This window comes from Pleurodeles waltl, chromosome 1_2 (assembly GCF_031143425.1).
Source record: "Pleurodeles waltl isolate 20211129_DDA chromosome 1_2, aPleWal1.hap1.20221129, whole genome shotgun sequence".
Classification (NCBI taxonomy): Eukaryota; Metazoa; Chordata; class Amphibia; order Caudata; family Salamandridae; genus Pleurodeles; species Pleurodeles waltl.
In genome coordinates, this window is record NC_090437.1 from 658,985,242 (window position 1) to 659,012,813 (window position 27,572).

Sequence of the window (27,572 nt, forward strand, 5' to 3'; positions counted from 1 at the left end):
CTTTCATTTGTGTTTGGCCTAGCATGCCCCAAAAATCATGAATACAACTTGAATGTTATTACATCATCTAGACTGGAGTGTGCAGGATAATATCTTGCAGGTGTAATCTTCCATCTGTTCACCTTTACCATGAACTGAGGTGTGTTAGCACGGAACAGACTAGAAAATGTACACATAGAGCATATAACAAAGCTCTTAGATGCTTCCAGGGAGGTGCTCCAGAGTTTTTCTTTATAATTCCATCTCAGATCTGTCACCCTCGTCCTTAGGATTTCACGGTGCTTTCCCAGCAGCACAACCCACTTTTGATTAGTGGTGGAAGATAGCACTACAGTGTATCACAATAAGTCTTCTGGTGCTCCTACATCGAAGTCTTGCCCCATCAACCAGCCATTATTCTTTTAGACAGGAGCAACGTCTTGTGAATCCTTCGAAGTGTTTCTCGACCTTCAAATCAATGCATTCTAACTACTAAACTGTGTGTCTGTTTTTGTAGCACTTTTCTCCTGTTGCTTATCACTTACTTTCGTTTGTTTAGAGTTAGTATCTTGGTGACTCATCTAAACGTTTTAAGTAGAAGGCTTGGAATTGATTCTGTGTCTCCATGGTGACATCATTCATGGTCCCACACTGGCTTTTTCCATCTCGGCAGAAGCACAACTCTTGGTACTGTGTCAGTTAGGCCAAGCCCATTCAAAATGGGAAGGTTATTTGGGCTACCCATCTCAGATGCGCTGGGCAGTATTGGTTGCTCTCGCCCATGAATGATTTTTTAAAAATTCCTTCTCCAAGAATGCTGTCCTGCAAGTAAAGTTCACAGACACAGGGGGTCATTCTGACCCCGGCGGTCGCCGCCCGCCTGGAGGGAACAGCCATTCGGCCGCCCCGCGGTCAAAAGACCGCTGGGGCCATTCTAACTTTCCCGCTGGGCCGGCGGGCGCTACCTAAGGTAGCGCCCGCCGGCCTAGCGGGAAAGAGGCCTGCATCACAGAAGCCGGCTCCGAATGGAGCCGGTGGTGTTGCAGCTTTTCACTGTCTGCTAAGCAGACAGTGAAAAGCAGGCTGGGGCCCTGTTAGGGGGCCCCTGCACTGCCCATGCCAGTGGCATGGGCAGTGCAGGGAACCCCAGGGGCCCCAGGACACCCGTTCCCGCCAGCCTGTTCCTGGCGGTAAAAACCGCCAGAAACAGGCTGGCGGGAAGGGGGTCAGAATCCCCATGGCGGCGGCGCTGCAGGATTCGCCCAGCCGGGGGAAATCCGTCGGGAAACCGCCGGACCCGGTTTTCCGACCGCCGCGGTCGGATTGGGCAATGAAGCACCACCAGCCTGTTGGCGGTGCTTCAGTCATCCGTGGCCCTGGCAGTCTTGGACCGCCAGGGTCAGAATGACCCCCACAGACTCGACAGGCCGAATTGTGTCCCTCAGGAAGAAATGCTGCTAGACGGTCGCCTTCACGGCGTTGTTCAAAGAGGTACACTACTCTCTGTTGTTATCCTGAAACGAATCAAAGTATTCCTCTCTGTCCCTTGGAGGGCTGTGGACAATTACTTTATATCATCCTAACCCTTTATTTTAAGAAACCTTGTGGCCTGTGATGTCAGTTATGAGAAATAACGTGAGAATTCACTTGGACACTCACATTACATGTATTATGCATTTCCCTAAGCACCAACCATTTAAACAAATAGATTAATGTATGAACTGTGTGTTTGCTATCCGAATATACGATAATGTAATAATCGTCGTTTCATGATAAGGCACTAAAATGGATCAATCGTTGCAAGCAAATAATGACTTGTGGCTTTAAGCCTCAATAAGCAAATGTGAAGTTTAGAGGGACTCTTAAGAGACATATAAGCCTGAGTACAAAACATATTGTAATTTAGGTTTTCTTTTTTACTACGTAACAAACTAAAACACTTTCTAAAGAGTATTTTAAATGGGAATTTTCGTTGTCCCTCAGTTGGTGCACTAAAATATTTTATATACGCCGTGGGAATAATTTCTTCAGGATTGCAAGTGAAATCGTGCATGGTTGCAAACCTGTTTGTCCTGCCTAGATCTTGCTACCTGGTATATTTCAGACGTTCTCCGGAACTTGATTACATGCTCTTTTCATGCAGGAGTTGATGCAATACATTTAATTGACATATTCATTTCTTGGTCTACAGAGGGCATTTTATTGCTTCCACCGTTATCTTGGATAACCCCACCAGCCATGTTTCTCTCTTCAAGGACTATTTCCTCTCTTTATCCAGCTTTCACCTCCCAGTCAGTCATCTCCTCTCCGGTTTTGTCTGTAAGCTTATTCTTGTGAGAGCAGCTTCTCTTAATGGTTTATTTCTTCCAAACATATTTCAGGTACGATCAATCGCTTTTCAGCAGTGGCTCACATTGACTCTTAAGTGTTCCCAGAAGTGCATATATAGGATATTAAGTCTAGTCCAAGGCATCAGTATATTGTAGGTCTCTCCCTTATCAAGCCTCCTACAAAAACTTTCATGCCTTTCATCTGCACAATGGGCCCCTGCACTTGAGTTCATCCTCCTCTACTCCTCTCTATGGCCACACCTATTTCCTTCCTGTTTTCATTCTGTGTAGATGGGATAACACACAATTTGTATCAATGGATTCCCATTAGTTCTACCACTTAGACTTAAAAAAATATTGCCGTTGATGCTGGTAATATCTTACGTTTCTGTTTATTAATACCGAGGTGTCCGTACACCCAAAATGATTGGGATCAACCTTATTTCCTACAAGCAATCTGAGCACTTTCCGTATATGCAGTGGAATTGCTTTTCTTTTTTACATGTTTGATTTGGTTTAAGTCTGCAGATGGTCTCCTTGTTACAACCAGATGCTTGTATGACTTTTCTTCATTAGGCCTTGTGGTATGTGAAAAGGAGCTAAGCTAAAAAAACGTTGTATTTCTATAGCATCCTCTGGCTCCTACCCCTTTACCGCTTGCAGCCTCCTACAACGTGTCCCAGGTTGTTGCAGAGAATCACCGTTACCATGTCAGATTAAATTAAACCCTGAGGGTATCCTCCAAAATCTTGGCTCCTGTGGTGACCTTCAAATACCTCTGATTGAGATCCTGGACTTCTTCTACAGCACTAGGTCTCATAACCCCACGGCGTAGATATGAACTATAACTTCATATCGCTACTGCCCACATTTGTCCAAGGATTGGGTCATAAATCCAGTAATTTTACCCTCTTGATAGCAGGCTTGTCAGTATCCTTAAGTTACCCTCCTTCATGTCTCTTTTTCCAGATCCATCAACCTGAAGTCAATTTCACAATTTCTAGGCCAAAATTCTATTGGCAGTTCCTTGAATGGCTGCATTTGCTCTTTCATATTCACCTAATATGAAGACATTGCCCTTAGATTATCAGCATTGATGTATAAAGAGGCAAGATGTAAACAAAAGGACATGAGCATGTTCAACCCTCTTGTCAAACTCCTAGTATTTTGAGTGTATTAAAGGTGCCACATGCCAGTGTTCTTTGCCACAAGTTTAGCCACAATTTTGTATAAGAGATAGACCTGATTTGAAAATGTCGCACCTCTCTAGTAGACTGTGTGCTGAGGTGAAGGCTTTGAGAAGTAGGACCAGTGAGGTACATAAAGACAAGGATGGGTCAACAATGTCCTGAAATGGTGGAATCCTTCTGCTACCCTTTTCCCGCTGTCCACCCAGGTCTTTTTCCTTCATATTTTATGGAGGTTTGCACTACATCTGCCGTACATTTAAAGGAGGATGAATGGCATCTTCTCCAAAGTCAAGAAAATGTTTTAGAAGGGTTTACTAAAATGACATCCAGAAGACTCACCTTCTCGTTTGCGTGGCTCTTTTGATGCAGTAGTGGCATCCCTCAACCAAGATAAATATAGTTGTATATATTCTTACACTCTTTCTCTATTCACACCACAGTTGCATCTAAAAGTATCTTTGATAAGGGTTAAAAAGTTTGTTTTGTGGTATTTTACATTCTGAGTTTTTCAGGTAGGATTGTGTTTGGTAACACCAGTTGTATTGTATTCCATCCCATGTGGCACATAGCACAGTACATGCAATTAAATTATGCTGCAGCCCAGGTGGGTGGATTCCATTGTGTAACCAGTCTTCTTGATTCCTTTGGTTCCCCCTGAGAGTCCTAATAATCATACATTTGCTCTGATTATGTTTTCTGTTAACGTGGTCCTCCATCATTACAAAAAAACAGGAGCACCCTACAAGAAAATGCTGAAGACGTGAACACCCAGTAACTCAACAGATTTATTTTTGTGTAGCATTTGTGTGGCCTTCCAGCTGGCACTTAACTGTTCTGGATTAAGTGGTAATGTAAGTAAAGGAAAGCAGTGTTATGTTATATGTTACGTGTTATATGTTGTGTTATGTTATCAGCCATGAGGGTATCCAGGTGTTGAACCAGGTGATTAAGCCCAGTGGTGCTCCTAGTGGAACAGCCAGGTCTTCAGTTTCCTCCAAAAGCTGAGAAGTGGAGTGGCAGTCGTGATGTGCAGAGGAAGTTTGTTCTAGTTTTTAGGGCCAATGAAGGAGAACATGCACCCTCCTGCTTTCCTTCTGCAGATGCATAGGATTTGTGTGAGGGAGAGAAAGAGGTAGAGCGTAGCTGTCTGGGGGGATGGTAGAGCTGGAGTCAGTATGATGGAGTCAGAGGAGGTATGCTGGTCCTGTGTTGTGGAGAGCTTTGTAGATGTGGATGGGCAGCTTGAGTTTGCAGTGTTTCTGCATAAGTAGCCAGTGTAGTTCAGTGAGGTACAGAGTGATGAGAGCGCCTTTGGGGATGTCTGGGATGAGTCTGGTGGTGATGATTTGGATAGATTGCAGTCTTTGCATGGGTTGGTTGGAGATGCCAGCGTAGAGTGTGTTGCCATAGTTGTCTGCTGCTGATGGGGTCCTGGGTGACCATGCATCTTATGTGGGTGGAGAGCGTCTTAACAATCTTGCAAAGCATTCTGAGGGTGTGATAGCAGGATTCAATTGCAATGTTGATCTGTTTGTTCATTGTGAGTTTGTAGTCAAGGATGATGCTGAGATTTCTGGTGTGGTCTCTGGGGGTTGGTGTAGGACCCAGGAGGTGGCCACATGCTGGAGTTCCAGGGGAAGCTCTTACTTCAAAGGATCAGGATCTCTGTTTTGTCCGTCTTGAGTTTGATTCAGTTCTCTCGCATCCAGTTGACCATGTTGGGCTTGCACGCGGTGAAGTTGGTTCTGGTGGTGTTCATGTCGGTGAGGGAGAGGATGAGCTTTGTCAGCATACGAGACAATTTTGATGCTGTGGGTTCTTATGATGGGAGCTAGAGGTGCCATGCAAAATGTGAACAGGGTTGGGCTGAGGGAGGAGCCCCGGGGGACTCTGCAGATGTGCTTCTTGTCTTCAGATGCGTAAGTGAAGAGTCTGACTCATTGTGCTCTGTTAGAGAGGAAGTAGGCGATCCAACTCAGGGCAGGCCCTTGAAATCCTGAGTCCTGGAGTCTGCCAATGAGGGTGCCATGGGAGACAGTGTTGAACGGCGCAGAGAGGTCAAGCAGGATGAGCGCAGAGGTTTTTCCTCTGTCAATGATGGACCAGATGTCATCTGCTGCTGTAGGAAGGGCGGTTTCTGTGCTGTGGTTGCTGAGGAAGCCTGACTGCGTGGAGTCCAGAAGTGATGCTTTTCAAGATGGACATGTGCTGCTTGTTGATCTTTCTCCTGGACTTTGGTAAGCAAGGGTAGAAACAAGATGGTCCTGTAACTGCTCTTTTAGGTTGGACGAGGGTTTCTTGAGGAGAGCTGGGACCTCTGCGTGTTTCCAGATGTCCAGCAGGTTTCTGTTGAAGGTTGAGGAGTTGATGATGGTGGTGAGGTTGTTGATCAATGTGCTTCCCAGGCTGTACATGTGTGAGGGCAGGGGCCTGAGGGGGACCCTGAGTCGATGGTCTGCATGATTCTGGTGGTGGTATTTGTGGTGAGAGGGCTCCAGTTCATTAGAAGGTGGGTGCTCCTTGTGGTGGTGGGGGTTGCATGATGATGTCCTCTACTGTGGGTTGGGGTGTGAAGTTGGTGTAGATCTTGAGTATTTTGTTGTGAAAAAAGCAAGAAAGATCGTCGCAGAGGGTCTGTGAGGGGATAATTGTGTTGGAGGATACTGTTGTGTGTGAGAATTTTTTGACTGTGTTGAAGAGTTATTTATCCGGAGTTGGAACAGGACTTGTCTGAGTACGAGGGCTGCTTTCTGGCTTCTTTGGTCTTTGCACGGTATCTTCTGAAAGCAGATTTGTAGTGTCTCTTGAGGTTTTGTCTCAGCTGGTTCTCCACCTTCTTTCCACTTGTTTGCAGTAGCACTTGGAGTCTCTTAGGTGTTTCGTGTACCAGCTTGCCTGAGCACAGGTTCTTGTGTCTGATCTTCTTCATGGGGGCCAGGGTGTTGGCACAGTCTGAGATCAAATTGTTGAAGGTTGGTTGGTTGTTCTATGCCTGTGAGAATAGGCTGGTTGGATCTGAGAGTGTGGACCTAGTTTGCTTCTGTTATGATGTTCCAGTTGCGGCTGAAGTTGATGGTTGGTTTTGATTTGCTAGAGAGGGGTGTGTTGATGTAGAGGTGCTCAATGGAGTGGTCTGTCCATGTGAGTGGGATGAGGTGGCTAAAGTTAATCTTGTTGCTGTCTTTGAAGACTGGGTTGTGTGTGTGTCTGGCGTTATGAGTTGGGCCTTGTACGAGCTATGTGAGTCTGATGTTGTTGAGGCTCTCTAGAAAGTTGGTGGTGGTTTGGTACATATCGTTATCGAGATGAATGTTGAGGTCACCGAGCAGAAGGACGTTGTTGGTTTTAATGGTGATGGGAGTGATGAAGTTGATGTGGAGGTTGCTGAAGCTGTTGTGGGGTCCTTGCAGTCGATAAGCGAGGGTGCCTGAGATTGTCATGTTGTGGCTGAAATGCAGTTGAAAGTGTAAGTATTCCATGAGCATAGTTATTTCGTCCATCGATGTAGTGGACGTGATGATTTCTTTGTGGATGATTGTGAGGCATTCTCCAGGTTTTTGGAGCCTGTCACACTGGACGATCTTGTAGCCAGGTGAGATGGCCACAGTGATGGCAGGGTGGATGATGGGCTGAGCCAGGTTTTGGTGAGACAGGATATCTAGGGACTGTGTTTCGATGAGGTCTCAGACCTTGGTGTTGTGTTTGCAGAGAGATCTGATGTTGAGCAGCATACAGGGTGAGGTTGTATGGAGGGTAGCGGAGGGAAGATGCTGCAGGAGAAGCGGCAGTGAAGAATGAGAAAGGTCCTGCCAGGTTGTGTGGAGCAGGTGCAGCATTCATGCCTGCGGTCGGTGTTGAGTGCTAGCAAGTCGGTGGAAGTGTAGTTTTGAAGGGTGGATGGGCCAGAGTCTGTTACACTGGGCCTGATCCAGGGGCAGACGGGCCTGCCTTTGTGCGCCTTTTGTGCTCCTCCTGCGCAGTTACACAGCAGCCACAATTAAGTAGGTCCTAGGAGGGGGAAGGACCCCAAGGGTGGGAAACCACATCAGGAGAAGGCACATGGGAGAGCAGGTAAAGAGAGGAGGGAGGTGAGAAAATCGCAGAAGTGTGGGGGTAAGGAGGAGGGCGTCCCTGCAGCAAGGGAAGAAGCGGGGAAGACAAGATAAGCAAAAGACAAACCGCCACAGAAGGTAAGTGAGCACAAAAGACAAACGGGCAGTAAGCAGAAAAGCACAAAGAGCAGGCAACCAGACACAAAAGTCATAACTGGCATAGACACCAAACACAAAAGAGCACAAAAAGAGTGCAAGGCAAGAGTATGGAGGAGTGAGTGAGAGCAGAGATCGGAGTGAAAGCTGAATGAGAGGGAGAGAGATGGAGTGCAGTAAAGTGGGGCTTCGCTGCAAATGGCCAGGTCAGATGGGGCCTTAGACCGGGCTGCAGATCAGTTCAAGGTAAATGGGACCTGGAGAAGTTGCTGTTAAATTTGGGGCAAGGGCGGAAGTTTATTGGATGATACACCTTTGGACTGTCTGAGTGGATGAATAATAAATAAGTATATGTGATGAACCCCAACGTCATCGTGACAGTGTTCAAGTGAAATGTTTGACATGGAGTGTGGTTCATTGCTGTGTTTTAATGTACTGCCCAAACTAAATCCACCCTTATTTACATCTGTTTAGAGGCTACACAAATGCTTAACTAAGTACAAATATATTTTTGAAGTTTTGTGCATTTAGTTCTTGTTTAATGGATTAATAAATGTCAATTTTTTTCTGTTTTTAGATGTTGTGAAGCCACCAGGCTTCCCTTTGCAAACCCCCGTGGATTTGCCGCCAGCAGTCAGTACTGCAGAACCATGCGTTCAGGGGGTCACAGACTTTGGAACCCTTCCTCCTCCATACCAGATGATCAACTTACCAGTATCGGAGCCCTCGTCTAGCCAGTCGGATCCTCCCGACTACCTTTTACTAATCAACTGTCGTAGCACGAAACTTCCGTCTGCAAGGTAAGCTCCCTTATTTACAAAGACGTTAAAAAGCTCATTGTGTCAAAATGGCTGTTGTACAGGTGCGGCGAGCAAGGGAACGGCAAGCCATTGATGAGGTATCTATCACTAAACGGAATCCTTGCAGTGACAGAGCAGGTTTAGGGAACAGTATAGGTTAGAGGCAAAATCACCGTTAGTGTAGAGCCAGGAAACCCGTTGATAATGGTAATGAACCTGGCAACCCCTAAAATAAGGCCTCTATTAGGTGAAGCTGACAAAGATTGAAACTGTAATATTTATGTATTGAGTGTTAGTGCTCCTTTACTGACATCCAAAATGATCTGCCTGGCATTTCCGGGAGCGTTTTTCATCATTTTACCTCCCGTTTCCTTATTCCCCTAAGTGTTCCTAAACCTGTGTGTTTACATTAAAACACCATGTGATTCCCATCTCATTCCCCCAACCATTCTTATTTGAGTATCTGCTCACTTGCCTGTTACTGGTTGATTAGCTGTTTTTATAATGCTTTTTTGCTGTTGTTTTTATTTAAGAAGTCTGATTGAAGATGTTTATTGCTTGACTTGTGCCGGCTACAGATGTGCATTTCTTGTGTGATCTATGGCTTAACCCCTTCGCTGCCAGGCCTTTTTCCCCCGCAGGTGCCAAGCTTTTCTTTGGCTTTTTGGGGCAGTTTGTGCTTAGGCCCCTGTAACGTTTTGTCCACATAACCTACCCACGCCAAATTTGCATCCTTTTTTTTCCAACATCCTAGGGATTTTAGAGGTACCCAGCCTTTGTGGGTTCCCCTGAAGGAGACCAAGAAATTAGCCAAAATTCTGTAAAAATTTTGTTTAAAAAATAAAATAAAATATGGGGAAAAAAGGGCTGCAGAAGAAGGCTTGTGTTTTTTTTCCCCCTGAAAATAGCATCAACAAAGGGTTTGCAGTGCTAAAATCATTTTCTTCCCAGCTTTCAGGAACAGGCAGACTTGAATCAGGAAACCCAATTTTTCAACACAATTTTGGCATTTTACTGGGACATACACCATTTTTACTATTTTTTGTGCTTTCAGCCTCCTTCCAGTTAGTGACAGAAATGGGTGTGAAACCAATGCTGGATCCCGGAAAGCTAAACATTTCTGAAACGTAGACAAAATTCTGAATTCATGTGTGTAGATCCTACAAGGGTTTCCTACAGAAAATAACAGCTGAAATAAAAAATAAAAAAATTGAAATCGAGGTAAAACAGCCAACAGAAACTTTTCTCCACGTTTTACTCTGTAACTTTTTCCTGCGATGTCAGATTTTTGAAAGCAATATACCGTTAAGTCTGCTGGACTCTTCTGGTTGCGGGGATATATCGTGCTTGTAGGTTCATCAGAAATCCTAGGTACCCAGAGCCAATAAATGAGCTGCACCTTGCCATGGGTTTTCATTCTATACTGGGTATACAGCAATTCTTTTGCTGAAATATAAAGAGTGAAAAATAGGTATCAAGAAAAATGGGCACAAGATAAGGTGTTGAGAAGCAGTGGTTATTTGCACATCTCTGAACTCCGGGGTACCCATACTAGCTTGTAAATTACAGGCCATGTCTCAAATAGATGTCTTTTTTACACACTGTCTTACATTTGGTAGGACAAAATGTAGAGAAGGACAAGGGGCAATAACACTTGTTTTGCTATTCTGTGTTCCCCCAAGTCTGCCGATAAAAATGGTACCTCACTTGCATGGGTAGGCCTAATGCTGGCGACAGGAAAAACAACATGGACACATCACATTTCTACATTGAAATCTGACGTGTTTTTTTGCAAAGTGCCTAGCTGTAGATTTTGGCCTCTAGCTCAGCTGGCACCTAGGGAAACCTACCAAGCCTGCACATTTGTCAAAACTAGACACCTAGGGCAGGGTTCTGCAAAGTGGATCGTGGAGAGCCGGGTCCATGCCAGATTTTTAGCATATCCACATTTAGAAAAATGTAGATTTCTGAAACATCTTTTTTCTAAATGTGGATATGCTAAAAATCTGGAATGGACCCGGCTCTCCAAGACCCACTTTGCAGAACCCTGACCTACAGGAATCCATGATGGGGTGACTTGTGGGGCTCTCACCAGGTCTGTTACCCAGAATCCTTTGCAAACCTCAAAACAATTTTTTCTCACATTTCAGTGCCAGAAAGTTCTGGACTCTGAGAGGAGGGACAAATTCATTCCACCCAGCGTTCCCCCAAGTCTCCCGATAAAAATGGTACCTCAGTTGTGTGGGTAGGCCTAGTGCCCGTGAAAGGAAAAGCCCCAAAACACTATCTGGACACATCAAAAAATATCAAATACAAAACTACCTGTTTTTTTTGGGGGGGGGGGGGGGCTGCATTTTTGGTCCTGGGCTCAGCAGCCATCTAGGGAAAGCTACCAAACCCAGACATTTCTGAAAACTAGACAACCGGGGTAGTCTAGGGAGGTGTGACTTGCGTGGATTCCCCAATGTTTCTTACCCAGGATCCTCAGCAAACCTCAACTTTAACTAAAAAAATAATCAAATTTTTCCCACATTTCTGTGTGGGATCACCACACCGGGATAAATGTCCTACCACCCAACGTTCCCCCTCAGTCTCCCGGTAAAAATGATACCTCACTTGTGTAGGTGGGCCAAGTGCCTGTGACAGGGAAGAGCCAAAAACATGTCGAAATTGAGGGGGAAGAAAAGTGGGTCCAAAAGGGCAGTTTGAAAAAAAACATTTTTAGGCTGACAAGTGCAGCAGAATTCTCATCGGTATAGATGAGATAATGCTGGGTAGTAGACATTTTGTGGATTCCTGCAGATTCCAGAAGGTTCCATCACAAAAATGTGGCAAAAATTTATGATTTCCAGCAAAGTTGGAGGTTTGCAGGGCATTGTGGGTAAGAAAATGGTGCGTGTGCATGTGAAGCACACCACCCTGGAATCACCCTGATGTTTAGTTTTCAGATGTGTCTAGGTCTTGTGGAGTTTTCTACATGGCAGCGTCCCAAAGTCCAAAAAGTGCAGCCCTCACCATTCCAAGTGGGACGATTTTGAGAGTCAGCGAAGCTCTCATGGCCCAAATGTAAAACCAAAACCCAAATAATCAAATGTCCTCTTGCTTGCCGTGAGATAAGATGTTTTAGTATGCGGGGGGAGAGCTGAAAGACTGTTAGCCCCTTCAGTTAGGGAGGTGGCATAACTAGGCCCATACTGGTTGGTAGCCACTACCCCACTATTTAGTTTAATTTTTTTTTAATTCCTTGGGATCTAGTAGACTTTCTGCCCCCTCCCCAGGGTGTGGATCAGGGGTAATTGCCTAATTTGCCCACTGGTGGGCAGAGCAACTTTAGCCCCATTTATTTGTGGTGGGGGTATGGCCATACCCCGGCTCTCTTATTTTGAAAAATAAATCTTCCCTGGTCTCTGGTGGGCTTTCTGCCCCCCTTAGGGGCAAATGGGCCTTTCAAAAATAGGCCGATCTGCCCCCAAGGGGCAGATGTGGCCAACAGTAGTGTGCCCCCATGGGGAGCGACCCTTGCCCAAGGGACTGCCCCCCCAAACAAAACACACACATACACACACCAATCTCTGGTGTCTAGTGGTTTCTGGCCCCCTTGGGGCAGATTGGCCTAACAAAAATAGGCCGATCTGCCCCCAAGGGGGGCACAAATTGCCTAAATACAATTTGCCCCCCCCGAGGAATGACCGTTGCCTAAGGGCTCGCTCCCCATACATGAAAACAAAAAGTAAATTTAAAAAAAAATCTATCCCTAGTGTCTAGAGGTTTCTGCCCTCAGTGGGGGGGGGGGGATGGGGCAGTAGGGGGGGATGGGGGGAGACCGAAATGGGCTAAAAATGATTTGGCCCTTATGCGTAAGGGGTGGCAGAAATGGACTAAAATTAGTTTGGCTCCTCCGGGGAGCGACCCTTGCCTAAGGGGTCGCTCCTCACATATAAAAAACAAAAAATAAACACGTTTTTTTTTATCCCTGGTGTCTAGGGGTTTTCTGCCCCCGACATTAGGCCAATTTGGCCCCCTGGGGAGTGTTTCTTGCCCAAGGGGCCACTCCCCTCATGACAATTACAAAAAATAAATCCCTGGTGTCTAGTGGGCCTTTCTGCTGCAATCGGGCAGCAGAAATGCTGAGAAAACATGAAAGGAGAGGAAAGGCCTTTCCTCTCCTTTCATGCCTTTCTCAGCCCCTCCAGTGATTGGAAGAGAAATGCAAAAGCATTTCTTTTCCGATCTGCGCTGGAAGCTAAGCTTCCAGCGCACAGGGGCAGGCCTCTGATAAGGTCAACGCGCGATCGCGCACTGACGTCATCAGGTGCCTTGGGGGGGGGGCAGGGGTGGAAGGGGAAGCTATTCCCCTTCCATCCCTGCCCTGGGGGTGCTGAGGCGAGGCTCATAGGTGGAGCGCTAGTGCTCCCTCCATGAGCCTGTACCAGGACGAAAAGGTTACGTCCTTAGCGGCGCAGCCAAGGACGTAACCGTTACGTCCTTGGCTGTCAAAGGGTTCAGGGCAAGTGTTCGGAATGGGTGCCAATATTGTAGGACAGGGGGCAAAGACTGCAGGATCGCCAGGTGGGCAGCAGCCGTGCTGCACAACACTGAACTACCAGTTGGAAGAGAGTATTTTGGGATAAAGCTTTCCCAGTTTAAGTGCTCGATTCATTCATTGCTATTCCCCAAGTATCTATGATAAACCTGCTCCAAAATATGCAATTGATTATGTTATTGCTGAGGATTTTCAATGTGTATTGAGATTTTATTAATTCCACAAGAAGCCCTTATCACTCAGTATTCACTCAGGCCACATATTCTATCCAAGGAAATAATTCTAAGCCCAGGAGAAGCAAAACATTGCTGAAAGAATTGCTTCTGGAGCTAGCCAATCTGTAAAATATTCTGTTCGGTTTCCTATTTCAGAATAAAAGATTTTGTAAGCAATAAGGCTCTACTTTGAAACCGTCATAAAGATATTCCAAAGAAACTCTGAGTTAGAAATGAAAGGCCTGGAATCCACCAAAATTCCTATGAGTGAGAGGGACATATCTTGGTAAGATCAGTGATAGTTTGAATCATGAAAAGGAATCTTAAGTGTGTTACAGAAAATGATCCAGGAACACTATGAATATGTTCTGATTTTCTTAAAATCCAAAATGTTAATGACCTAATCAGAGAACCCTAAATCTTCTCTATTTCCCCAGCCTTTTGGGCATATTTCAGTTCCTTCGAACCTATGGAATAAAAGGAGATGAAATCACTATCTGAGAAAATTAAAGCACTGCCTTTGCTGGTGGAGCCAGGTCCAGCTTCCTCCATGAAACAGTTTTCCCATCACAGGCTAGAAACACAATTGTTCTAGGCGCCAGGGATATACATATATATATATTTTTTTAAGAGATGGGGAGCGACCCCTTAGCCAAGGGTCGCTCCCCTGGGGGGCACATTGTATATAGACTATTTCTGCCTCCCCTTGGGGGCAGATTGGCCGATTTTTGTTAGGTCAATCTGCCCCCAAGGGGGGCAGAAACCACTAGGCACTGGGGATCTTTTTTATTTTTTTGCGCCAATGTCAAGCAAGGGGAGCAACCCCTTAGGCAAGGGTCGCTCGGTGGGGGGACCAAATTTATTTTAGGCTGTTTATCGGCCTATTGTTGTTAGGCCGATCTGCCCCCAGGTGTGGCAGAAACCTCTAGGCGCCAGGGACACATTTGTTTTTTTTTGTTTTGTTTGTTTTTTAGAGGTAGGGAGCGAACCCATTGTCAAGGGTCGCTCCCCTGGGGGGCAAATTGTATTTAGACCATTTCTGGATCGGCCAATTTTTGTTTGGCCAATCTGCCCCCTTGGGGGCAGAAACCACTGAGACACCAGGGATTGGTGTGTGTGTATGCGTGTGTTTTCTTTAGGGGGGCAGACCCTTGGGTAAGGGCCGCTCCCCATAAGGGCACATTACTGTTGGCCTTATCTGGCCCCCATTGGGGGCAGATGGGTCTATTTTTGGAAGGCCCATCTGCCCCCAATGGGGGGGGGGGGCAGAAAGCCCGCCAGAGGCCAGGGAAGTTTTTTTTTCAAAAATAAGAGGGTGGGGGTAAGGCCATACCCCCACCCCAAATAAATGGGGCCAAAGTTGTTCTGCCCACCAGTGGGCAGATGGGGCAATTACCCCTGATCCACACCCGGGGGGGGGGAGAGGGGCAGAAAGTCTGCTAGATGCCAGGGAATAAAAAAAAATATATATATATATATTGGGGTGGTCGCTACCAACCGGTATGGGCCTGGTTACGCCCCCATCTCAACTGAAGGGCGTAACAGTCTTTCAGCTCTCCCCCGCACTCCAAAACATCTTATCCCACAGCAAGCAAGAAGACATTTGATTATTTGGGGTTTTAGTTTTACATTTGGGCCATGAGAGCTTGGCACTTGGAATGGTGAGGGATGGACTTTGGGACGCTGCCATGTAGTAAAATCCACAAGACCTAGACACATCTGAAAACTAAACATCTGGGTGGTTCCAGGGTGGTGTGTTTCACATGCACCCAGCACCATTTTTGTACCCACAATCCCCTGCAAACCTCCAACTTTGCTGGAAATCACTCATTTTTCGTACGTTTTTGTGATGGAACCTTCCAGAATCTGCAGGAATCCACAAAATTCATTCCACCCAGCATTGTCTCATCTATACCAATAAAAATTCTGCTGCACTTGTCAGCCTAAAAATGTTTTTTTGCAAACTGCCCTTTTGGACCCCATTTGGTTCTTCCTCAATATCGACATGTCTTTGGCTCTTCCCTTTCACAAGCACTTGGCCCACCTACACAAATGAGGTATCATTTTTACCGGGAGACTGAGGGGAACATTGGGTGGTATGAAATGTGTCCCAGTGCGGTGATCACACACACAAATGTGGGAAAAATGTGATTTTTTATTTTTTTATTTTTTTAGTCCTCACTGGACTCCCTCGGGTGTCTAGTTTTCAGAAATGTCTGGGTTTGGTAGGTTTCCCTAGAAGGATGCTGAGCCCAGGACCAAAAACGCTGGTGCCCCCCCCGCAAAAACAGGTAGTTTTGTATTTGGTAATTTTGATGTGTCCAGATAGTGTTTTGGGGCATTTCCTTTTGCGGGCAGTAGGCCCACCCACAAAAGTGAGGTACCATTTTTATCAGGAGACTTGGGGGAACGATGGGTGGAAGGAAATTTGTGGCTTCTCTCTGATTCCAGAACTTTCTGTCACCGAAATGAGAGGAAAAGGTATTTTTTCAGCCAAATTTTGTGGTTTGCAAAGGATTCTGGGTAACAGAACCTGGTCAGAGCCCCACAAGTCACCCCATCTTGGTTTTCCCCTAGGTGTCTAGTTTTCAAAACTGCGCAGGTTTGCTAGGTTTCCCTAGGTGCCGGCTGAGCTAGAGGAAAAATCCACAGCTAGGTGCTTTGCAAAAAACAGCTCTGTTTTCTTTGTGAAAATTTGGTGTGTCCACGTTGTGTTTTGGGGCTTTTCCTGTCGCAGGCGCTAGACCTACCCACGCAAGTGAGGTACCATTTTTATCGGCAGACACTGGGAACACAGAATAGCAAAACAAGTGTTATTGCCCCTTGTCTTTCTCTACATTTTTTCCTTCAAATGTAAGACAGTGTGTAAAAAAGAAGTCTATTTGAGAAATGCCCTGTAATTTACGTGCTAGTATGGGCACCCCAGAATTCAGAGATGTGCAAATAACCACTGCTTCTCCACACCTTATCTTGTGGCCATTTTGGAAATACTAAGGTTTTCTTGATAACTATTTTTCATTTTTTATATTTCAGCAAATGAATTGCTGTATACCCGTTATAGAATGAAATCCCATTGCAAGGTACAGCTCATTTATTGGCTCTGGGTACCTAGGGTACAAATGGAGGGCCAAAAGGAAGGGTGTTTATGGTCGTTCAAATGCTATAACATTTGTTGGTGCCCTTCCGAAGGTGGGATACTAAGAGGGAATATTTGAGTGGCAATGAGATGGGAGTATTGAGAGGTCACAAATTGTGTCCCAGGCGTAGAGGTATGGGGATCAGATATTCCTGCTAGGGTGTAAGGTGCCACCCTGGCCCTTTTTTGGTGCAGCCAGGTTCCCTCTCTAGTTTAACTCCAGTGTCTTTCTATCCTGCAGATGATTAGAGCAAGCTTCCTAAAGTTTTTCTTGGCCTTGTATACCCAGTTACGTGCCTGACATGCCTGCCCTAAGGATACTCCCAAAGAGTGTGCTACTTATATTCTGGGAAGAGCCTCACTAGTTCTGCCTATTTCTGCAGCAAACAAGGCAAATCTTACAACCTGCAAAGTTGGAATCTTTGAGATGAAGTAAAGGTTTTTATTTTGGGGAAAATACTCTTCTATGCCTCTTCTCCCATCTGAAGGCCGTGGCGTGGGCTCCTGTTCCTCTCTCACGTGTCCTTTCAAAGAGACAGATGACACGCTCACCCAATCACTCAGCAAACATCTATGCTTTGACTCTGTCATATTGCCGTTTTTCCTCCAAGTGCCCTCCCTTCCTCACAAATGCCGGATTATCGTTCCTCATTACTCATTCACTCGCTTATTGTAGTCCTCCGCTCCACAGGCCCGGCAAAGACCAACATGGACAAGCGATACGTCAGCAAACAGATTTAACACTTCTCTCTTCTATGATGGTCATACTGCTGCCCTGTAGTAACGCTACATGGCAACTGCAGCATGATGATCTGATTTAGAAGGTGGCTGTCCTATGCAAATAATGTCCTCCCATGCTTACTTTGGCCTGAGACACTCACAGGCTTCCACACTGATATGGCCTCCAACATATGGTTTTCAGCAGAATTCTAAGCTTGACAACTTGTCTTACGCTAAAGCTTTTCCCACTCGAAGGCCGCTCATGGGACAGCACCCTCATTTAGAAGGGAGCCAAATTGTCTGCAGTCTTCCTCTATACAGAACATGGGCGTTCGTGGGCCTTGCTTGCTAGCTAAAGACTTAGCATGGGGTTGTTTAAAGACACAGGGCCAGGCCAGGCCAGGCCGGGCCAGGCCGGGCCAGGCCAGCTGTTGCAACAACAGGCATGATGCAGGCCCAATGAAGCACACGCCGGACTTTACCCCTTTCTGCCTCTTGAAAACTTCAACATGTCTGTCTTCTGATTGCACCTAATAAAGGGAGTTTTACCAGCTCCAAACTTTACCCATCATTTCGTGACTGAGAGCTAACACTAGGTCAATATGCCTAGCCAGCAGCACAGGCTCTATCCCCCTGATTTCACAGCTCTGCTCACACCAAAATGAAAAATCCCCACCACTCAACCTTTTTTTACTATTTGTGGGAGGCTTACTTCTGCTCAGATATGCCCCCTAGGCCACATTCGCGCTACAAAATGCCAAATTCAAAGAAAAAAATGAATAGATTGATAACTGAAGATAATGTTTTACCCATATTTCACCTACTAATGAAGAAGGGGGCTGCATGGGAGTCAGGAGAGAAAATATTTATCGTTTTAGAGCAGTCGTGCAAAAAAGAGTGTCTGAAATGGCTCCTGGTTTTTATCAAATCGAAATATTAGTTAATGGGCAAAAAAAAAAAAAAAAAAACATTTTTTTTGACCAGCCGTGGCGGGATTCGAACCCGTGTCCTGGGGAGCTTCCAGCACCAGAGGCAGATGACACTGCCGCTGAGCTATTGCTCCTTGCTAGTACTCAGGGATTCAGGAGCGTCTATAAGCTACATATAGGCCCCTGGTCTACATCATACACCATAGCCATGATATAGGGACGATTGGAAATGACATAGATATGGAAGCCCATGTGGTCCAGTGGGTAAGTTCCTGCCTTCCACCCAGACGACCAGGGTTCAAATCCCGGGTTCGGCACCTGATGGCGATGAAGCAGAGGTAAGTCGGTAAGTAGAAAGGATTCACCGAAGTAGGTGGAGTCGGGCGCGGATCATAGGGGAGTGAGGCACAGTTGGGGGAGGAGCCTAGGGATAGATGGTGGCATAGAGCTGGGGTGGGGCATGGGTGGGCCCACAGAGGAAAGGGAGGAGTAGAAAGGATTTCCTGAAGTAGGTGGAGTCAGGGGCGGATCATAGGGGAGTGAGGCACAGTTAGGGGAGGAGCCTAGGGATAGATGGTGGCATAGAGCTGGGGTGGGGCATGGGTGAGCCCACAGAGGAAAGGGAGGAGTAGAAAAGATTCACAGAAGTAGGTGGAGTCAGGGGTGGAGCATAGGGGAGTGAGGCACAGTTGGGGGAGGAGCCTAGGGATAGGTGGGGGCATGGGAGGGGTGGGCCCACAGAGGAAAGGGAGGAGTAGAAAGGATTCACAGAAGTAGGTGGAGTCAGGGGCGGAGCATAGGGGAGTGAGGCACAGTTGGGGGAGGAGCCTAGAGATAGGTGGTGGCATAGAGCTGGGATGGGGCATGGGTGGGCCGACAGAGGAAAGGGAGGAGTAGAAAAGATTCACAGAAGTAGGTGGAGTCAGGGGCGGAGCATAGGGGAGTGAGGCCAACTGCCAACTAGTAAAGATGACCGACACACCCCCCACCCCCAACTACAGAGTTGGGGGGGGGGGGAATTTTGGGGAACAGAGCAAAATCTGGGTGTTGGGGTGCATTACAAAAGGAGGTGCCAGAAGGCACAGAATGGCTTCGGGTGCGCTACCCATAATTTCTTTTGCACCCCCCCTTTTCATGGGGGGGTGGGGTGGTGGGGGGGCTGTACCCCAAAAGCATAGGGGCAACAGAAAGAACTTAGGGGAACAGGCTTGGGGAACCTTTTATTACCGACCGCAAGGGGGGGCACCACACAGACATACTGTAATTATGGTATTGAAAGAGGTGACAGCAAGGAGCACTTGGTAAGACACGGCGAGGGGGGCACGGCACCCCAAGTGTTGAGAAGTGTGTCCCCCATTGTGTGGGTACTGTCCTCCGGGGGTGTAATGGGGTGATGTCAAGAGGTCTGATGTAACTGACAGTAGTGAAAGGGGCTCTGGCCTTTTCAAGATCCCCGCCATGACAGCTGAGAACATAAACATTTTGTAAATAAGGGGGGTGGCTTGGGGAAGTAGATGAATGAGTCAGGGAGACGGCACATGCAGTAATTGGTTGGATGTGGCGTGGAGAATAATCATGGCATGCAAACTAGCCAGTAGTCCATGAATTGGCAGCATCTGCAGAGAGTTTGGGGTACTCGACAAGTGATTTGTCCTCCTTGGATTGGGTATATAATCCACAGAGGGAAGGTCACAGCTTATAGTTAGGCAGATCATGTATATCGGATTTAAAGAAGGGTAGTTTGAGTGTGCTGGGAGGGGCTGCACGGAGTGATAAGTGGATGGGGTGCCGAGCAATGTGCATCCAACTGGTCACTGGAGGCTGGACAGTGGCAAAAGCACCTGGGTTACATGGAGAATTACAAATGGAGGGCCAAAAGGAACCCTAGGGTTCTTGATGAACCTACAAGCCCTATATATCCCCGAAACCAGAAGAGTCCAGCTGACGTAACAGTATATTGCTTTCAAAAATCTAACATCGCAGGAAAAAGTTACAGAGTAAAAGGTGGAGAAACATGGCTGTTTCTTTTCACCTCAATTTCAGTATTCTTTTATTTCAGCTGTTATTTTCTGTAGGAAACACTTGTAGGATCTACACAAATGACCCCTTGCTGAATTGAGAATTTCGTCTACTTTTCAGAAATGTTTAGCTTTCTGGGATCCAGCATTGGTTTCGTACCCATTTCTGTCACTAACTGGAAGGAGGCTGAAAGCACAAAAAATAGTAAAAATGGGGTATGTCCCAGTAAAATGTCAAAATTGTGTTGAAAAATTGGGTTTTCTAATTCAAGTCTGCCTGTTCCTGAAAGCCGGGAAGATTGTGATTTTACCACCGCAAATCCTTTGTTGATGCCATTTTCAGGGGAAAAACCACAAGCCCTTTTTTCCCATTTTAAAAAAAACAACAAATTTGTTGCTGTATTTTGGCTAATTTCTTGGTCTCCTTCAGGGGAACCCACAAAGTCTGGGTACCTCTAGAATCCCTAGGATGTTGGGAAAAAAAGGATGCAAATTTGGCATGGGTAGCTTATGTGAACAAAAAGTTAACAGGGCCTAAGCACGAACTGCCCCAAGTAGCCAAAAAAAGGCTCGGCACAGGAGGGGAAAAGGCCTGGCAGCGAAGGGGTTAATCCAGGTCAAGGAATCTAAAAAATCTGTTGATTTGTCTAGAAAACTGTGTGTAAAGGAAGAATCATGGGATAATTCCAAATATGTATATGTGCATTTCTCTAAGGCTAAACTATTTAACAGTAATGGAGACCTCCGATTTGATCAATCTGACCTAAAGTTCCCCATGCCAGTAGGGTTTACTCAGAAATATTTTTAAGAGCACAACCATCCAAAAGTGTAGTGATGGTGATCTCAAATGTTAGGTTTGTGCCCCAGAACATAACCTACCTATATTGTCTGGTGCTTTAAATGCCTTTTGTCTTCCTGGAACCAATGGAAATGGAGGTCTTGCAGTTGTGCCATCTTTAAATATGAGTGTCTACAAGGGCCGAAGATGGCCCCATGGGGAGGAAATCAAAGGATTCTAAATTGTTTCAAAAGATTATGGTGGCACACATTTTAATAAAAAATGATTATCAAAAAAGGTTCAATGTCTGGTGAATAAAAGCCCAATCTGAATGTGGTACTAGAGAATTTTGAGTGTAAAATATCAGGACTGTTGTTAATGGGTAATGTATAAGGATTCACCTCAGAATTTAAGGGGTCTGTGCCCTGGGTTAATAAGTCTAGTCTTTTGTAACTGTTTATTTCTTATAAACAAGTGAAAAAGTGAGTGTTTATTGTTCATGTAGTAAGTTATCCCTTACCATCCAGGGAATCTTGCTGTTCAGTCCATTAGTATTAGTTGTCAACAGTGCTTAATTTGAGCTGGTAGGCCCACAAGCCCTCATGTTTGGGGACCAGCACTTATATTTCCTCATCAGACATTAGCTAAGATCAAGAGAGGGAAAAAGATAGAAAGGGAAAAGATAGACAGAACAAAAAACACCACAAATTGCGAAGGCAGGAACCTAAAAGAGTGCGATAAAGGGGCAGAGAATGTCTGATAGTGGATTCAAGAGGAATGATGTGGATTTAAGACTATGCATCCTTGGTACTCAGTGCACCGACATTTAATAGAAACAGCTGCGCTTTGAGCACCAGCACTCTTTCTTTTACAAATTGAGCACTGGTTTCAATCTGAATATCCATTGTTGTTCTCACATGATTAATGAATGGGCTTTGTTGGCATGGTGAGGAAAGGTGGGTTTTTCAATTACAGTCTATCTTAACTCGTTTCCATGGGCAGAAAGTGTGTGGTTAATTTAGGAGCCCTCCGGTTACACCTAATATTTCTATGGTTTTCAGTGATCCATGTGATTTTGCAGGTAGTGATAACCACAAACCTAGGGGCATTTGACCATATTGATTGCACCCATGCAATTACAGTAGGTAAGTTGCAGCAGCTACCATGGGGTGCGTAAACCCAGATTCAGTATGGGACTTGTTTCTGTTGAGCAGTAGATTCCATAGTTTCCACATAAATATTGACCAACAACTAGATTCCAAAGAACTGTTTGTGTAGAGGTAGCAGTATCTCTTTATCTGATGTGAACGTTTAACCTATATGTATCAAGCAACCCCCCATCTCATCCGTGCAGGACAATAACAAATATATGGCTCTGTGAGCTTGCTTAGGTAGAAGGTAACTTAAAATTTCCCCTGGTGCTCTGGGCTGGACACATTACTGTGAGACATACTGCCTACACTCCCATACTAGGACCATCTTTCTCATGTAACAGTAATATTGTAAGTTGTATTGTCACTTTTGCAGCCGCTTACAGGCATTATATTTGTTGAATATTGCATAAACTCTTGAATGACGTAGAAACAAACTACCACTAAAAGATTGAGTTGCTGTTTGTTGATTGGAAGGCATACATACAGTTACTGACAATTGTACGGTTGGTTTTTAATAGAATTGAGAATACAGCTGATTGCTTTGACAAATGTAAACAAAGCATATTTTTGTGGGAGCTTGGGGGTTGTCATGCAGTGGAAACTCTAGTATTACCCCAGCTTTGACTTATGGTTTGGCATTAATCAGTTTGTTGAATATATGTAGTTCATTTGTGGAATAACCTGTTTTATGATAATTATTGCGTATATCCTTCTTCAAAGCTAATATCCATCAACATTCCATGTTTGAATGTGGTGCTGCCATTGACTGTGTTTAAAATGTTTTTGCCTAGATCGCATGCCGACTCTGTGAAATCCACCTCCTCTGAAACAGACTGCAATGACAATGTACCTTCTCACAAACACACAGCACCCTCAGTGAGCAAGCACACAGTAAATGGATTTTTTCAGCAGCAGAGTGTTTATGACTCTCCCCCTGACCGTACTAGTTCTGTGGATTCCAGCCTCTACCACCTTCCAAGAAGTTACTCTCAGGACGCTTCCCCAAAGACATCTCCATCAGAAATGGATGCTGAAGGGGAACTATATACTTTTAATGTCCCTACAATGTCTTCGGTGGTAGGTCAAATGAGGCATTGCTCTCTTAGTTATGACATTCCTCCCACGCCTGGGGGGACCTACCAGATTCCACGAACTTACCCTGAAGGATCATTGTCTCCATCGAAGTTGGAGCCTATTCTAGACGTTCCTCCTCCACGACCACCAAAACCTTCCTATGCTTCAGAGAGATCCCCTGCAGACACGTACTGCACCACGCGTACTTCCTCAGAGACAGACAGCAATTACTGTATTCCAACATCTGGCATGCCATCATCGCGTAGCAATACAATTTCTACTGTGGATCTAAACAGATGGAGAAAAGGTTAGTAGTTTTATTTCTTAATGTTGCTGTCCAGCACTCTCTTGCTCAGGTGATGATACATATCTTCTCTTTAACCATATAGCTATGCTGGAAATCACTTATGTGGGCATGTTGTGTCAGGTGGTAAGCTGATACAAATTGCCCACCGAGTTAACATTGCCATTTCATTAAAATAATATTTAGATGCTGTATGAAACCAGGAGAGGGCCTCCCACTTTTCCCTAAATCTGTGAGAGGGTAAGTGGTCTGGGCAAGTGCTACAATAACACCTGTAAGACTATTTGCAGTTTGCCACGTTATTCTTTATTTAGTGCTTTCATTTCTTCTGTTAGCTTTCTCATGAGACAGGGATTTAATTTGCAGTCAATATCATGTACATTTGCATCTTGTCTAAAATAATTTCTAAACTACAAAGGTGACATTGCATCAGGGTAAATGCAAATCTTATTTTTGCCATGTCAACCTATTAATGTTGTGTACAGATAAATTGATGAGTACTTTCATTCCTCTGTACAGAAACACATTGTGTAGGAAGCTGGCCTGGTGTGTGGTGGGTACCCAAGATATTTACACCTTATACCAGGTCCCGGTATCCTCTCTCAGTGAATTGTAGGCAGTGTCTAGAAGGCAGGCTGTCTAGAAGTAGCTGTGGATGACCAGCAAAGGCTTATCTAGGTGACATGCAAAGCTCATGCAATACCACTATAGTCGCACAGAACTTACACACATGAAAGAAAATACTCAGTTGTACAAAAATAAAGGTACTTTAGTTTTGGAACACAACACCACAAAATACTAGAAGGGTAACCCTCCAATAGGAGGTAACTAATACATTAGACATATACACTAGCAATCTGAAATGGGCATAGAAAAGGTTAGAAAACAGTGCAAATAAAAATAACCAATAGTAACCCTAGGGGGAGCACAAACCATGTACTAAGAAAAATGGAATGTGAACACAGGACCCCCAGCTATGTAAGTGGAATGTGTAGAGGGGAGCTGGGAGTACTAAAAAACCACAGAGCTAAGTAACATAGTACCCCCCAGCGACCAGGAAAGCAGGAGTAAATTACTGGATTTTCCCCAAACCACCCAAAATGAGGAAGAGATGAAAAGAAGACACCCAGACAAGATTGCAAGAAAACCACTGGTGGATTCCTGAAGAAAGAAGACCTGTGGAGAGAGGGGACCAAGTCCAAGAGTCACAGTGGAGTCCAGGAGGAGGAGGCGCTACTACCCACCCAGCTGTACTTGCAGGAGTTGCTCGATGGTGATGGAGAACAGGTCAGCACTGCAGCCCTGGAGCCGGAGAAGAGTTCCTGGTGGATGCAGCAGATGTCACATGCTGGAGTGAAGATTGCAGGCGGATGTCAGTGCAGGAATTCTATCAACAGGCCTTGGCAAAGGCAAACTTGTGGTTAGTGGAAAGGTGGTGCTGCCAGGGACCAGCAAGGCCCAGGAGGACTCAACCCAGGAGGGGGAGTCACAGGGGACCCTCAGCATCGCTGAGTCTCCACAGAGGCAGCACCCACACGATAGGGACACAGGAGTCGCAGAAGGAGCCCATGCAGCACTACAGAAGAGGATCCCACGCCACCAGAGAGCCACGCAGAAGGCTGTGCTTTGCAGGAAGGAGTGCTACGGGCTGGAACTGCACGTAGCCTGAAGATCCCTTAGAGGAGATGCCAACATGCTTTGGCAGCTGCAAAAGACGTGGTGCACAGGGGTGCTGTCCTGCGTGGGAAGGCAAAGGCTTACCTCTACAAAAGTTGAACAGCTGGCAGAGAGGTCCAAGAGGACCACTCCAGACTACCACCTGTGATGCAGGATCCACACAGCTCAAGATGAGTGGAGATCCACACAACTGGTCATCATTTGCTGTAGGTGCCTGAGGTTGCAGGGTAGTGACTCCTTCACTCCAAGGGAGATTCCTCCTTCTTCTTGTGCAGGGTAAAGGGTAGCTGTCTTCTGAGGATGCACGGCCGGGTAAATGTTGCAAAGCTGTCAGGAGTCTTGGAAACCATGTTGCAAAAGAATCTTCTTCGTTGATTGCAGTATTGTCGGTTCCTGCAGGGTCCAGTCGCAGTTCCGGTGGTCAGAAGTCGAAGTGCAGGTTGCAGAGGAATCCTGCTGGACTCTTGTAAGCTGAATCTGAGGACCCACCCAAGAGAGAGACCCTAAATAGCCCTGAAAGGGAAATTGGTCACCTAGCCAGGTAAGCACCTATCAGGAGGGGGCTCTAACGTCACCTGCCTGGCCACTCAGATGCTCCCAGAGTTTCCTGCCAACCTTGGGAACAAGATGGCAGAACTCATGGACCCTCTGGAGGAGCTCTGAGCACCATGCCTGGGGTGGTGATGGACAGGGGAGTGGTCACTCCCGTTTCCATTGTCCAGTTTCGCTCCAGAGCAGAAACTAGGGATCCCGGAACCAATGTGGTCTGGTTTATGCACAGAGGGCACCAAATGTGCCCTTCAAGGTATACCAGTGGCTTGAGGAGGCTACCCCTCCCAAGCCAGTCACATCTATTTCCAAAGGGAGAGGCTGTTACCTCCCTCTTCCAAAGGAAATCCTTTGTTCTGGCCTTCCTGGGCTTAATAAGATCAAGCAGCAGGAGGGCAGAAACCTGTCGGTGGCAGCAGCTTGGGCTGCCCGGAAAACCCTGTAAGACTGGTGGTAGCAATGCTTGGGGTCCTCCAAGAAGCCCCCAGAGTGCATGGAATCATCCTTCCAATACTTGCAGCAGTATTGGGGTCTGATTTCAACATGATTGATGCCAAACATGCCTAGGTTCGGAGTTACCATTATGTATCCAAACATAGGTAGTGAGCTATGTCCAGTATACGCATAAAATGGCGTCTCCACACCCACAGAGTCCAGGAGAATGGGCCTGGAGATGGTGTTGGGCACCTCTGCTAGCACAGGGGTGCCCTCACACACAGGTACTTGCACCCTACCGCCTGGGCTAGGAACGCCTGCCTTAGGGGTGACTTACAGTGACCTGGTAGTGAAAGGGTGCATGCACCCTTTCATGCAGGCTGCAATGGCAGGCCTGCAGAACACTTTGCATGGGCTTCCTGTGGGTGGCATAATACATGCTGCAGCCCATAAGGATCCCCTGGTACCCCAATGCCCAGGGTACCTATGTACCACATACTAGGGACTTACATTAGGGTACCAGTATGCCAAATGTGGTGTGAAAAAGGTTCCAGCAACCAATTTTAAAGGAACAAGCATAATCACTGGGTTCCTGATTAGCAGGATCCCAGTGAACATAGTGAAACACACTGACAAACAGGCCAAAAAGTGGGGTAACCATGTTAGAAAGAGGCTACTTTCCTACACTTTGGTAATGTAGACCCCACCATCCTATTTGCTGTAGATGCTTGCCTTCATCTCAAATGCATTTTTATTTTCACTTGAACCATTTAAACCTAACCTTCACTTCACAAGCTACACGATCATCCGTATGTTTTCACAGTTCTACCCATTTTAACCAAGAAGATTGGAAACAATCCTTAACCATGCCTGTCAGGCTGAAAGGCAATCCTGAAATCTACTAAAGAGATCCTTCTCAATTTCAAGATGGACGGTGTTATGTATTGTACCAATGATCCTAGTTGTTTTTGCTTGAACCCATTTCTCTAGGTTGAACTACTATGTAAATTCATAGGGAACCCTTGAAAAAATAATGATGCTTGGTCCAAACCTTGAATCAGCGCCAGTATAAAAGGCATTGTTATGAATGTCTGCCTGTGGTACAGCTTAATGGATTCTCCCTTAGCTGTCAGCCTGCCTCATTTCCTGCTCCTGTATTAACCCACATGGAGCCCACTTTCTCACATTAAAATCAATTTGATCCTAATTTGAGGAAGTCGGCTCACACATTCCTTTCCCACAAAGGGTCATTTAGTCCTCGTATGTCATGATTAGTCACTGCGCCTGAAGTGAACTTGCCACCTACCCCCATTTTAAATGAGTGAGCAGCAACCTCTCACCTGGCCACAGTAACATTATTGGAATGAACGCATTGTTCAAGAGCATTTGATGTAATTAACCAAGAGTAGTGAGGGAAACTTTCCTAATTTATTAGAAAGGGGGCTCCAGAAAATCTCACACTCTGATAGCTGACCCCCTCAGAGTTTGGTACTCTAGGTAAAGTACATCTTATCTTCTAACTCCCATGGACCG

General features: G+C 45.9%; 1 protein-coding gene across 2 annotated transcripts in view; it reads left to right on the top strand.

The window, feature by feature from the left end:
• Positions 1–27,572, top strand: part of GAB1 (GRB2 associated binding protein 1) — a 340,128-nt gene that overhangs the window by 223,583 nt on the left and 88,973 nt on the right. For both annotated transcript variants that reach the window (XM_069242593.1, XM_069242594.1), the window contains exons 3-4: positions 8,285–8,507; positions 22,792–23,381. In XM_069242593.1, coding sequence (XP_069098694.1) covers positions 8,285–8,507; positions 22,792–23,381 — 813 coding nt within the window. The remainder of the gene's footprint in view (positions 1–8,284; positions 8,508–22,791; positions 23,382–27,572) is intronic.